This window comes from Etheostoma cragini, chromosome 23 (assembly GCF_013103735.1).
Source record: "Etheostoma cragini isolate CJK2018 chromosome 23, CSU_Ecrag_1.0, whole genome shotgun sequence".
Classification (NCBI taxonomy): Eukaryota; Metazoa; Chordata; class Actinopteri; order Perciformes; family Percidae; genus Etheostoma; species Etheostoma cragini.
In genome coordinates, this window is record NC_048429.1 from 5,786,058 (window position 1) to 5,797,854 (window position 11,797).

Genomic DNA, 11,797 nt, shown 5'->3' on the forward strand with positions numbered 1-11,797 from the left:
TGCCTTTTGACTATCAACAGGTGTTTTATTGTGAAGGTCACCAACAGAACGTGCTCTTTTTGTAAGCATTTTGTCTTGATGGACGTCCATGGAACAAGCAGTTATACATTTCCCTTTTTTTTAATTAGATTAAAAAAAATTAAAAAACGAAAAACAATAATACAACACATGCAAAGGGTCCGTAAAGAATAAATAGAAAATAAATTAAGTAAAAAAACTCTTGGATAAATCTATGCTCACCCCTGCTGGTACGCTGTGGTAACGACATCCTGTAATGACATCACTGCGTCCTCCGTTGCTAGGTTATTCTCCCGGAAGGACCAAGCCCATACCGACGTCGTCGTTACATGTTCATGAGGAATTTCTTGTTTTAGAATTACACTTAACATTGTAAGTAGCTGAATATATGATATAAACGAATGTTGTGTTACATTTTAATAACTAAGACTTTTATTGTGAAGGGTAGTTTGACCGTGGTGGGCGTTTCGTCACTGTGTCCAGCTTCACGACGCCGTGGGATCAATACATGTAACTTGTTAGCAATCAAACCGCTAGCTAACATGAAAGCAGTTATTATTTAATGTTAGCTGGGGCTATCAATGATGCTAACCAACCGTCGCTGTGTCTCGGTATGAGTTTAGCTAGCTCATGACAGTCTGGTGAGATTGCATCACTGACTGGGTGATGTCCGCCCAGCCTCTGCAGCAGTCTTGGGAGGATTCAGCCATAGACAGCAGCCTGCTAACAGAGCCAGCCCCGGCGGCTATTTGATGCTGATGACTGGCTGTTTCCTGACATTGATTTGTAGGTAGGTGACTGCTTCGGTGCATGGTAGCTACACGCAAGTTTTTTCTCTCTCTTTTCCTCTGTGCATTGTATTATCATAAATCCTATTTGTTTACCTGTTATGTGCTCCACCCTAGTGGGAGGCACCATGGCCGGTAAGGTGAAGTGGGTGACAGATATTGAGAAATCCGTGCTCATCAACAATTTTGAAAAGAGGGAATGGGTTCAAGTTACAGAAAACGACGACTGGAATTTCTACTGGTAGGTTTACATCTTATCCACATTACTCTTTAATCTTCAGACACCGTACTAGTAGTGAAAGAAGTACTCATTATTTGTTTAAATAAAGTACGAATACCTCTGCTATACACATTTTTACTTTTTTGTGAAAAGACCATTTTTAATCTTTTTTTTATTTTTTATTATTTGATGTGGCAAAAGTAGTGTCTTTGGGACTGGTGTCATTTAAATGACACTAACCAAGACATCTATTTGGTTAAACTCCTATCAACTCACAGAGATCTGAAACGTGACAAGAGTTCCCCAACTTTCACACGAGCCAAACAGATGGGAAACTACTGGTTTAATTTTTTTTTGTTTTAAATGTAATGTATTTGTATTTAGAATCTTTTTATAAGTTTATTACAACTTTATATATAACTTTGAATCTAAAAAGTAAAATAAATGTAGTGGAATATAAAGTACAATATATGACTCTAAAATCTTGTCGGGTAGAAGAATAAAGTAGAATTAGCATAAATTAGAAATATTCTGGTAAAGTGCAAGTACCTTATCTACTTTTTACTGATGACTCTCAAATTTCAAATGCTGCAAATAGAGTGTATTTTGATTCTATGAATTTCAATATTTGAGTAATAATTACATTACCAAGCTTATTTCTGGACCCCAGACCCTTCCGATTACCATAATAGAGGTTAATTTGCACCCACATGTAGGATGAGCGTCCAGACCATCCGAAATGTGTTCAGCGTGGACACTGGCTACCGCCTGTCAGATGAGCAGATGGTTAACCACTTCCCCAACCACTACGAGCTGACCAGGAAGGACCTTATGATCAAGAACATCAAACGCTACCGCAAGGAGCTGGAGAAGGAAAGCAGTCCACTAGCAGAGAAGGACGAGAACGGGAAATACCTTTATTTAGGTATCCATTAGAGTGTAGAATTGCACACATTCTTTTCCTCACAACGCTGTATATATGTTTAACTATTTTTTCTATATTTCATGCAGATTTTGTTCCTGTGACATTCATGCTCCCCGCCGATTATAATCTCTTTGTGGAGGAGTACCGCAAGAACCCGTCCAGCACTTGGATCATGAAGCCCTGCGGGAAGGCTCAGGGCAAAGGCATTTTCCTCATCAATAAACTGTCCCAGATCAAAAAGTGGTCCAGAGACAGCCGCACCTCCACGTGAGTTACCGAAGACGTCGTCATAACACTTCCTGTAAGGAGGATTACTCTTTACAAAGATTTGCATGGTGCCGTATATTCTCTTCTCTGTTCTTTCTCTTTTAATAAAAATAAACCCAAGAACATCAATAGTAAAATATTTTGAATGTATTTGAACATGACGGCCTGTATTATCTATCCTATGAACATATGACTCCCAAGTAAACATCCTAAACTAGTAATCATTGGTTGTGATTGGCTGATGTTTGGCTTGTTGCTTTCTGCCCCCAGGTTTGTAGCAGCATCTAGTGGCAAGGAGGCCTATGTCATCTCCCTGTACATTGACAATCCTCTGCTGATAGGAGGGAAGAAGTTTGACCTGCGTCTCTACGTTCTGGTGACCACTTATCGGCCTCTGAAATGCTATATGTAAGCACTGATTTTATTTGATTTTTTACGTCGAATATTTTGCACCATTTAGTGCAGATGTATTATTATCTACATGTAACAGAACACGGCTGGTTTGCTATAGCATTTGTGTATTGTCTGTAATCAAACTAAACAGTTTTGTCATGATTTATTCATTTAGTAAAGATTTTGAGAATAAACAAATGCCATTGTAGAAAACCTTGGGTTGCCATTATTGTTTTTTGTCAAGTATCTTGTTATTAAACTGGCTTATTGAGTCTTAAAGAGTAAAAAGTAGTTTAGATTTATTTATTAGCTGACGGACAGAAAATTATTGGCCAGTATGTTTTATATATATATATATATATATATCTTTAACTTTTGGTTTTGGACTGTCGGTCGAATAAACAATTCAAAAACATGTTATAGATTATTTATTGAGAAAAATGAGACTGATTGTTTGTTGCAGCTGATTGGACCCTGTGTGCGGTTTGATCCTTAGGTACAAGCTCGGCTTCTGTAGGTTCTGCACAGTCAAGTACACACCCAGCACCAGTGAACTGGAAAACATGTTTGTTCACCTCACTAATGTGGCCATCCAAAAACATGGGGTGAGTCTGTATCTTGTCTTGTATGGCTAGTAGGTACTACTAATAGATCAATTTGTTTTAAAGGGGTATTCTGCAAATTCAGCATTCATAAAGTCTCACAAAGTAGCAGTGGCTGCAATATTCGAACTTCCTAACTTCCCAATTATGGTTCTGTCTCCTGCATCCTATATTTCCCACCCACAAATTACTGGTCATTAGACCCTCCCTATATTGTAAATACCCTCCATGCCTGAAATTTGTACATAGGCTTTCTGTCAAAAAATGTTGTTCTGAAAAAAAAGTACTTCTAAGCCTGTGAAAAAAGGCTCAGAACTACTCCTCATGATGAGTTTACTGATGTTCTGATGTTTTTTTTGAATTGAAGAAGTAATCTGCTTTAATTTTTATTTTTTATTGGATATATATAGGGTTTTCTAAATGGATGCTGACTAGATCCAAAGACACTGGCTGATAGATGACAGATAATAATGTTCCTCTCAAAGCTGAACTCAGTGCGGGGGAAAAACAAATTTCAATATCTAGTCAGATTGTGTACCTTTAACACAGGATGACTACAACCACGTCCATGGAGGCAAGTGGACGGTCAGTAACCTCCGTTTGTACCTAGAGAGCACCAGAGGGAAGGAGGTGACCAGCCGACTGTTTGACCAGATCCACTGGATCGTGGTGCAGTCACTGAAGGCCGTGGCTGTAAGTGGAGTCTTTTTATATCCAATATGTAATATGTGACTGATACACCTACATGCACATTGACATCACAGATTTACAAGATTTTTTAGGAAGTTTGACCACATGCTTAGACTGGGTAAACCCCGCCCACTCCGCTGACGATTTGATTTGGCCCTGCAGCTCGGTTTGGAAACCTGCACGTTTAATTCTCCTGCTTCAGTTCACAATTTCGCGGGAACCAATCACAAACTGGCTTATCTACCTGGCGTGCTATTGGCCGGTTTAACACGATGACAATAGAGGAGCGACCAAGCAGCTTCTTGTTTACATTCAACATAGCGGCCACCAAACACCACCAAAGTGCAGCCGAGCGCAGAAATCCTTTGATGCCACTTTCACTTCTACATCACCCATTGTTGGTCTGATTGGTTGAAGGACTATCCAATTGCGTACAGAGTTATTTGAACTATGCATGTTGGTCACACCTCTTGTGCAGAGAAGATACGGAGAAGACACCACAGACCAACGCTCAATCTTAAATCTATGGACCTTGCCTTGGTCTGGTAATAGCCAGACTACCACATGCTAGCACTTATAATAAACTCAGTGCCTGTTGGAAATACTAGACATCTTTAGGAGTGATATTTAACTGTGTCATGTGAAACATGTTGCAATAGCACCTCCCCACTATATTGATAGTTAGACAGACGTAGCTACAGGGAACTCCTTGCCCCAACTTGACTACATTTCAAAAGAGTTTGTGGTGATATCATTTGTGACTATGCAACCATTAATGTTAGATAGCTGGTTGTCACATTTAGTAGAAAGGTTGCTACTATTGTATCAGGTGGACTTTATTCCCTTTGATAGCTCAGTTGGTAGAGCGGAGGACTGTAGTGGTAATTTCAGCGATCCTTAGGTCGCTGGTTCAAATCCGGCTCAAAGGAGTACTTTTTAACTGTTGTGGAACATGTTGTCTAAAAGCAACATTGCGACATCTATTTTTGAAGCATTATCAACTGTCAAGAATCCAACTTTGTGTTCTATCTTGTTCTCTGAGTCCATCAAAAGCTGTTTTGGTTTTGCAGATGTTGACCTTCAGGGGATTGTCGGTGCACCATGCGCCGCAGCTCTCTCCTCTGTAAAAATAAAAATATCATAATCTCTGACAATGTATGTCAACTCCTCTTCCTAATTCCTTCTCTGTTTTTTTCTGTCTTACAGCCTGTGATGAACAATGACAAGCACTGTTTTGAGTGTTACGGGTATGACATCATTATTGATGACAAGCTCAAGCCGTGGCTTATTGAGGTAAGTAGTTTAACAAGTGTTTTTACCTTCATAGACACCTACAAATAACATGAAAGATCTTTTAATTTACTAAAAATTAACCTCTGTTGTGTAAAACAACCTGTTTTTTTTGTGCCTTTTTGGTATATAAATGCAAAAGGATTTTTTTTTTGCCAAGCCCAAAGATTAACATGACATGACTCCCCAGTGTTATTGTGTTACCATTGTGTTGAGTTTTGTTTTACATTCTATATTGTGCTTGTCATGTGGCATAATTTACTGCACTCATTTTGACAGCTGTAGTTGCTGGATTTCCATGCTGGGTCTATTTCAGACACCAATCTGATCTATTTTTGGTGACAAAATTGGTTGTAGGACATAGAGGGTCCTCAGTGAGGGAATGAACAAGCATGTGCCACAAACCTAGTCAAGAAACTGTTCCTTTGTTCATTATTCTATACTTAGCTAAACTTCTTTCTCTACTTAAGAAATTAAGTGTGTGTTGATATCAAGGTTGCTGCTTCATCTCCCTCTTGGAACTTACTTTTTGAATGTATGTTTATGAGCACAGCTGTTAAAGCACCAGAATCTTCTGCCTGATAAGAGCTTCTTTTTGTGGAAAGGAAGAATTTGAAATAAAACAATGGGCTCATCAAATATAAATGTCCCTTTCTTTTGATCTTTGTCATTCTCAGGTCAATGCCTCTCCCTCGCTTACCTCCAGCACAGCCAACGACCGCATCCTGAAGTACAACCTCATCAACGACACCCTCAATATTGTAACGCCCAATGGGGACCTCCCAGACTGCCGCTGGAATCGCAGCCCGCCCCGTGAAGCCTTGGGCAACTATCAAGTCCTGTGAGTGACATTAAAATCTACCTTTTCACATTCAGACAAACTCAGCAACGTCCAAGTAATGTCACACAGCTGCTAAATGCACGAGTCAAAAGACAGCCCTGTTGGTGGAGCGGTGGACTGTAGATGTTATGCCAGGCACACTGGTTCAACTCTGGCTTGCGGGAGCTACTTTTCACTGTGTGTTATGACACAAAATCCATTACATCTTACACTATTTATTATTATCAATATTACCAAAGTCAGTTTTCACTTGCAAAGATTTTGCCTTGGTGTATTTGGACATTAAAAAGGGAATGAAAAACAAGGCAATGTACTGCTACAGTCAAAAACATAAATGCAGAATAGATATATTGCACTAACATGTGTGTAAAAAAACACACTACAACAAAAATAACAAATACTGTATGTACAATATAAGAAAGGGAAAGAAGTAGGGCTGTACAGTTTAGTGCCTCGTCAGGTTAATGACTATGGCTGGGACTGTTCCTGGGCCTTGTTAATGAGGCCCACTATAATCAAGAGAATCTGGTCTTGTGGCGTAAGGTTTTTGGGTCCTGGTAGACCGCAGCCTCCTGTCAGAGGCAAGTGTTTCAAAAGCTTTTTTCCCCATTCTAAAAAAAAATAATGAGGTTAGGATATGCTTTTCCACCTATTTTACATTTTGAGTCTGTGTAAAAGCAACCAGAGGGTAGAAATTACTATGTTACCCCTCTTTCTTTGCCTCAGCTGGCTCTCACTTCCTTGCCTACACTACACCAACACTACAATTCAAAGTAGGGGCTTAGAGGCATTGTATGTGTGCTTTGTCATCTCCCTTCGATAGCTCAGTTGGTAGAGCGGAGGACTGTAGTGGATATAACAGGCATCCTTAGGTCGCTGGTTCAAATCCGGCTCGAAGGAGATCCTTTTAATCACATTGATTGATGAGTGATATCTCTGTGTTTACATGCAAAGAATCTAGCGTTTGCAGTATTAGTATTTGGCACAGATATTCCTGAACTATTACACTTCATTATACACTCTGCACTCTCCTAAACAGCCTATGCTAGCTTTCTGTTGCTCTCAAAACAGTTGTTAACCGTAGTGACCTGTATGATATAGAGCTTAAACAAGTTTTTCTCCACAATAATTAATTGTGCAAATATGTTTAGACAAACGTTTTACTTGTTTTTTTCCATGTACCACTATCCACTTATCCTTTGTCTCTATCATTACGCTGTTGAGAATTCTTTCCCCACATATTTCTTCCCATTATCTATTGTAGAACCAGCCTTTTATCAAGGCAAATTTGGATAATTTTTTACACATGTATAACTCGTTTGATTTTGTAGGTAGAGTACCGAGTTCAGAATAATGATCATTTGGACTTCCACCTTATTGTTACAAAAAAACATGCATACTGTATGCCTGATGTTCATCCGCTGCAGTACAGCGATGGTAACATGACAAATACTGTCGAACCATGAGGTTTTATGCTCCCGAAACTGCAACTAAATGAGCACAGTATCTGTATTGATCACTGATTTTGTTAATTATTTAATGTCACATGCAGTAAGAATGGTTATTATCAGGTTCTCCAACAATATATTTGTCTGTAGACTATTGGTTTAAACATAATAAAATCACTCCTTCGAGCCGGATTTGAACCAGCGACCTAAGGATGCCTGGTATATCCACTACAGTCCTCCGCTCTACCAACTGAGCTATCGAAGGGGTACAGAGATTGCACAACAGACAGGCTACATATGTCTGAACTGTGTTTACATAGCCTTAACTGTGTAAACAAGGTGCTAAAGCACACACTACACTCTCCATTGTGTGAAAATAGGTGCACCTATTGTCAGACAAGCTTTTTCACAACTCGTTTGATTTTCTAGTTCAGAATGACGATCATGTGCCTGGTATTTCCACTACAGTCCTCCCCTCTACCAACTGAGCTGTCAAAGGAATGTTGTCAGGAAGTAGCAGAGAGGTGAAGAATTATGTTTAAACACTACGTCTGTCCAGGTACGACGAGGAGCAGACGCAGAGCGAGAATGCCGAGCGAGACCTGCGGAGCCGCTCGAGTCAGTCCATGGGGTCGAGGGGCACCAAGGGGAGTGCAGGAGTTCGCCCCGCTGCCGCCACCTGGAAGTGAGGTGATGTTGCTGACTCTCAATGGCTTCTTGTACAATATTACAGGATCCAACGGGGGATAGAAAAAAGAACCAGCCTTTTTTTTTTTTTATCCCAGCTATTTGCCGGAGGACTGGTCCCTGTGTCCACATGTCACTGACTGAGTTCACAGGGGCGACGACCCTAGTGATGAAGGGGAGGAAAATCAACATTGTGGTCATATTTGGAGAGTATAAAGGTTGCCAGTTGTCGCTGTTTGTGTGAAGGCGTAACTACAAATGTGGACATTATGTTGGTGCGATCGATGTCTCAACAGCAGCAACAACAGCAGCTCAAACTCCCTATGAAGATAAGGAAAACCTTAAAAAAGTAATGACAGAAAGAAAAAGGTGAACGAAACTCGGAGAGGAAATTTCAGAAGAAGAGCGCTCGCCTTGGATGGCTAGGGGTGATAAAATGGCAACTACACAAGCTGTATGTTGTATAGAAATGGGATTAAAATCCAACGTGAGCAACGAGGATTACAACAATCTGATCTATGCATGATTACTGAGTCCTGACACTTTAACTTCACCCACCACACAGGTGCTAAAAAGAAGGAGCTCTGGGAGATGAAGTGCTTCGGTAAAAAGAAAGAAAGAGGAACAAGAGATCTAACTAATACAAAGGGTATACAGATCTAATATAATATACTTAAAGGCAGAATTAATATGTATAGATCCCAAAATAGAATTTAATAATGTTTTTTACATGTTTAGTATCAGTATATATATAGGGGGCTTTTCATTAAGATTGATTGTATTGATTGTATCTTACTTTGTTTTTGCTTGAATATTAAATAGACATGCATTTTGAGTTGGACTACTGATGTCATACAGTAGCTGTTGCACATCTAAAATGTTAAATACTGATATGTGTTGGGAATGAACAGTATGCATTCTTAACTGTCAACTGTTTACTTCCTGCTACTACTGAAATATTCAAACACCTATGATGAGTACATATCTACCTGTTTGATACACTAAAGTGTATCAAAAAATGGTATTTTAGTTGTCTGCAGTATTACGTTAAACTAAATTTCACCAGAGACATGCAGCTTGAGCTTTTGGAGACATTTGAAAAGAATGTATCACTTAACGAATGATAACGGTGATTTAAAAGAAAATAGGGCGATCGGAATGCTCACCCATCAATTGAGGATAAGGTCAATGATCAAGATTATCATAATAATTACTTTGAAAGGGGGGGAGGGCTTCTTCTGTGAATGGATGAAAGAAAGGTGGTGAAAGGGTTCCAGAGAAAACATTTCTGCAACCAGATTGTGATTAAATCAAGCTCTTGATGCTCAAACATTTAGCCCTTCTCTGATAAAGAAATCAAGTTGGTGCTATGTGAAATTAAATAGTTGATTCTTGATGTATAATAAAGAACAGGCAGAACATTTTTCATTGATTATGCAATGTAATTAATTTTTTTTTCTTTCTTTTCTCTTGTCACTTCTTTGTGGTAAGGGGCCCTATAGCCTTTGATGAATGTAATCTGTCTGGAGTTTAGATTAATCAGAAGCTAATCCCTCATCAATAGCCCTAAAAAAAGCCTTATGTTCTTGCTGTTACATGTACCCAACCTCTCTTCTTTCCTCCTTTAGCTGGTTACTACATGCAGAATAGCATCTTATCAAGGTGTGTAAGCCATAGACGTGTAGGTGTGTGATCTCTGACCAAACTTCCCCTAACCATCTGCAGAGCAGGAAGACACACATGTCCTCATGTGCTAGAGACCAAATCTGCTGAGAGATTAATTAAACTCTGAGGTGTGTCAGTTTCTTTTTGCATAAACTGTGCATCTTAAGTTGTGTACATGAAACCTAGCCTTTCTGTTTTTAACATTGAAGTAATGAGACCTCTCTGTATAAGAAATGTAGTGTTTCTTTTTAGTATGTGTCTACCTTTCAATAAAATATCTATATTGGTGCTGCCCTGACAATACATTAAGTTCATTTTAGAGTAGGAAAATATGTTTATGTAAAATAGGTGAGCTGGTCCTTTAAAATTTTAGAGAAACGTGTTAGTAGTTACAATCCATTCAGATTACAGAATTACAGAATTAGTTTATGGCTTCTGTATTTGTAAAGAAAGACTATATTAACAGTAAACGGTATAAATTACATTAAAGGGGGTTAATGACAAGAAACATTAGACAGTTTTAACTCAGAAAAGGCGCCTACATCTGAATTTGTGTTTACATACTGTCATTATGATTTGCTTGATATTTCCTTACAACACCACTTTAGTTTGTAGCTGAACATGTGCCTTGATAACTTTATTGTTTAACTTTTGGATGACCTGTGGCACACATAACCTCTGAATTTATGAACTCCATTGCCATAGATTGGTATATTTAAAACTTTAATTAAGACTGGATTACCAAGCAGGCAACTACCCCAGTCGGCCCAGTAGCTCAACATCACCTAGAACAGGGGTTCTCAACCTTTTGCAAGCTGGGCCCCCCCAAAGCTGGTTCTTGCAGTTGGGGCCCTAGTGCCCTACGCCCCCCACACCACGAACGAACGATAGATAGATAGATAGATAGATAGATAGATAGATAGATAGATAGATAGATAGATAGGCTATTTTAATTATTTTTTTTAGGATTATTATTATTAATATTATTATCAGTAGCGGTAGGTATGCCTATTATCATTACTAGGCTATTTTTATAATTGGCGGTAGTACCAGACTTCTAATGTGAGCTTGCAGATATTATTATTATTAGTAGTAGTAGTAGTATTATTAGTATTTTCATGAGTAGTATTAGGCCTATCATCATTACTAGGCTATTGCTATATATTTATATGAGGTTACATGCTTTATTGTTGTTATTATTGTTATTATTGTTATTATTATTATTATTATAATAATGGGCCGCCCCATATTTTGCCTAGTACAAAGCAATTTCTTTGGGTGTTTATCCTTCAGGGTTTAAATTGGGATTTGTTATATGTGGGGGGATGGGGGTCTCCCTAGGCGGGTTTGGGGGTATGCCCCCCCAGGGAAAAAAAATATTGAAAAATACACCATTAAATGGCACTTTCTGGAGAGTTTTTTGGCAAAAAAATGTGGAAATCAAGTGTTACATGATATGTGCAAAACTGTAGGGCTAAGAACCTTTGCATTGTTGTAGTATCAACAGGTTTTAGGGCATTTAGCATTTACATTATTTACATTATTAATTTCTAATGATATAAGAACTGACCCAGACAATGTGCCAAACATAATGAGCCACATGAAGAGACAGTAGCTTATGTCAGCAACAGCTGAGGAGATTTGGGTCCGTGGTGAACAGGTCCAGGGGTCTCTGGTGTAGGGACCAGGGACCCAAAGTTAAATTAATGTTGAGGGATCAACTAAGACCACTGAAATTCTAAAGAATGAGAACCACTGAGTTACATAAATTATATTCCTTTAACCTTTGTACCAAGGCTCAGTAATGTTTGGCCCTCATCCTCTGTGCCCCACTTACTGTAATTACTTTTTTGGGGAAATAAAGACTATTGTTCATTTTATGAATCATTGAATGAATTATTACAGTTACATTTAGAGATGCACAGAGGTTAGAGAAGCACAATAGTGGCCCAACGTTGCAGTA

The 11,797-nt window shown here is 38.8% G+C and overlaps 1 protein-coding gene and 3 non-coding genes across 5 annotated transcripts; 3 read left to right on the top strand and 1 right to left on the bottom strand.

Moving 5' to 3' along the window:
* The first annotated feature begins 308 nt into the window (after positions 1 to 308).
* Positions 309 to 9,726, top strand: ttll1 (tubulin tyrosine ligase-like family, member 1). Of its 2 annotated transcripts, XM_034863922.1 has the most exons (11): positions 309 to 804; positions 924 to 1,047; positions 1,743 to 1,951; positions 2,038 to 2,218; positions 2,489 to 2,626; positions 3,108 to 3,216; positions 3,763 to 3,906; positions 5,110 to 5,196; positions 5,871 to 6,034; positions 8,042 to 8,172; positions 8,268 to 9,726. In XM_034863922.1, the coding sequence occupies exons 1-10, from the start codon at positions 771 to 773 to the stop codon at positions 8,169 to 8,171; spliced, it is 1,320 nt and encodes a 439-aa protein (XP_034719813.1). In that variant the 5' UTR covers positions 309 to 770; the 3' UTR covers position 8,172; positions 8,268 to 9,726. The 2 variants fall into 2 exon arrangements, with proteins under 2 accessions (XP_034719813.1, XP_034719814.1); XM_034863923.1 differs by having other exon boundaries at positions 310 to 808; positions 8,042 to 9,726.
* trnay-gua lies at positions 4,746 to 4,832 on the top strand. The gene is given in 2 exon segments: positions 4,746 to 4,782; positions 4,797 to 4,832. It is a non-coding gene; the product is annotated as a tRNA-Tyr (tRNA).
* trnay-gua lies at positions 6,848 to 6,934 on the top strand. Its single transcript is given in 2 exon segments — positions 6,848 to 6,884; positions 6,899 to 6,934. It is a non-coding gene; the product is annotated as a tRNA-Tyr (tRNA).
* Positions 7,661 to 7,747, bottom strand: trnay-gua. The gene is given in 2 exon segments: positions 7,661 to 7,696; positions 7,711 to 7,747. It is a non-coding gene; the product is annotated as a tRNA-Tyr (tRNA).
* Positions 9,727 to 11,797: the final 2,071 nt, after the last annotated feature.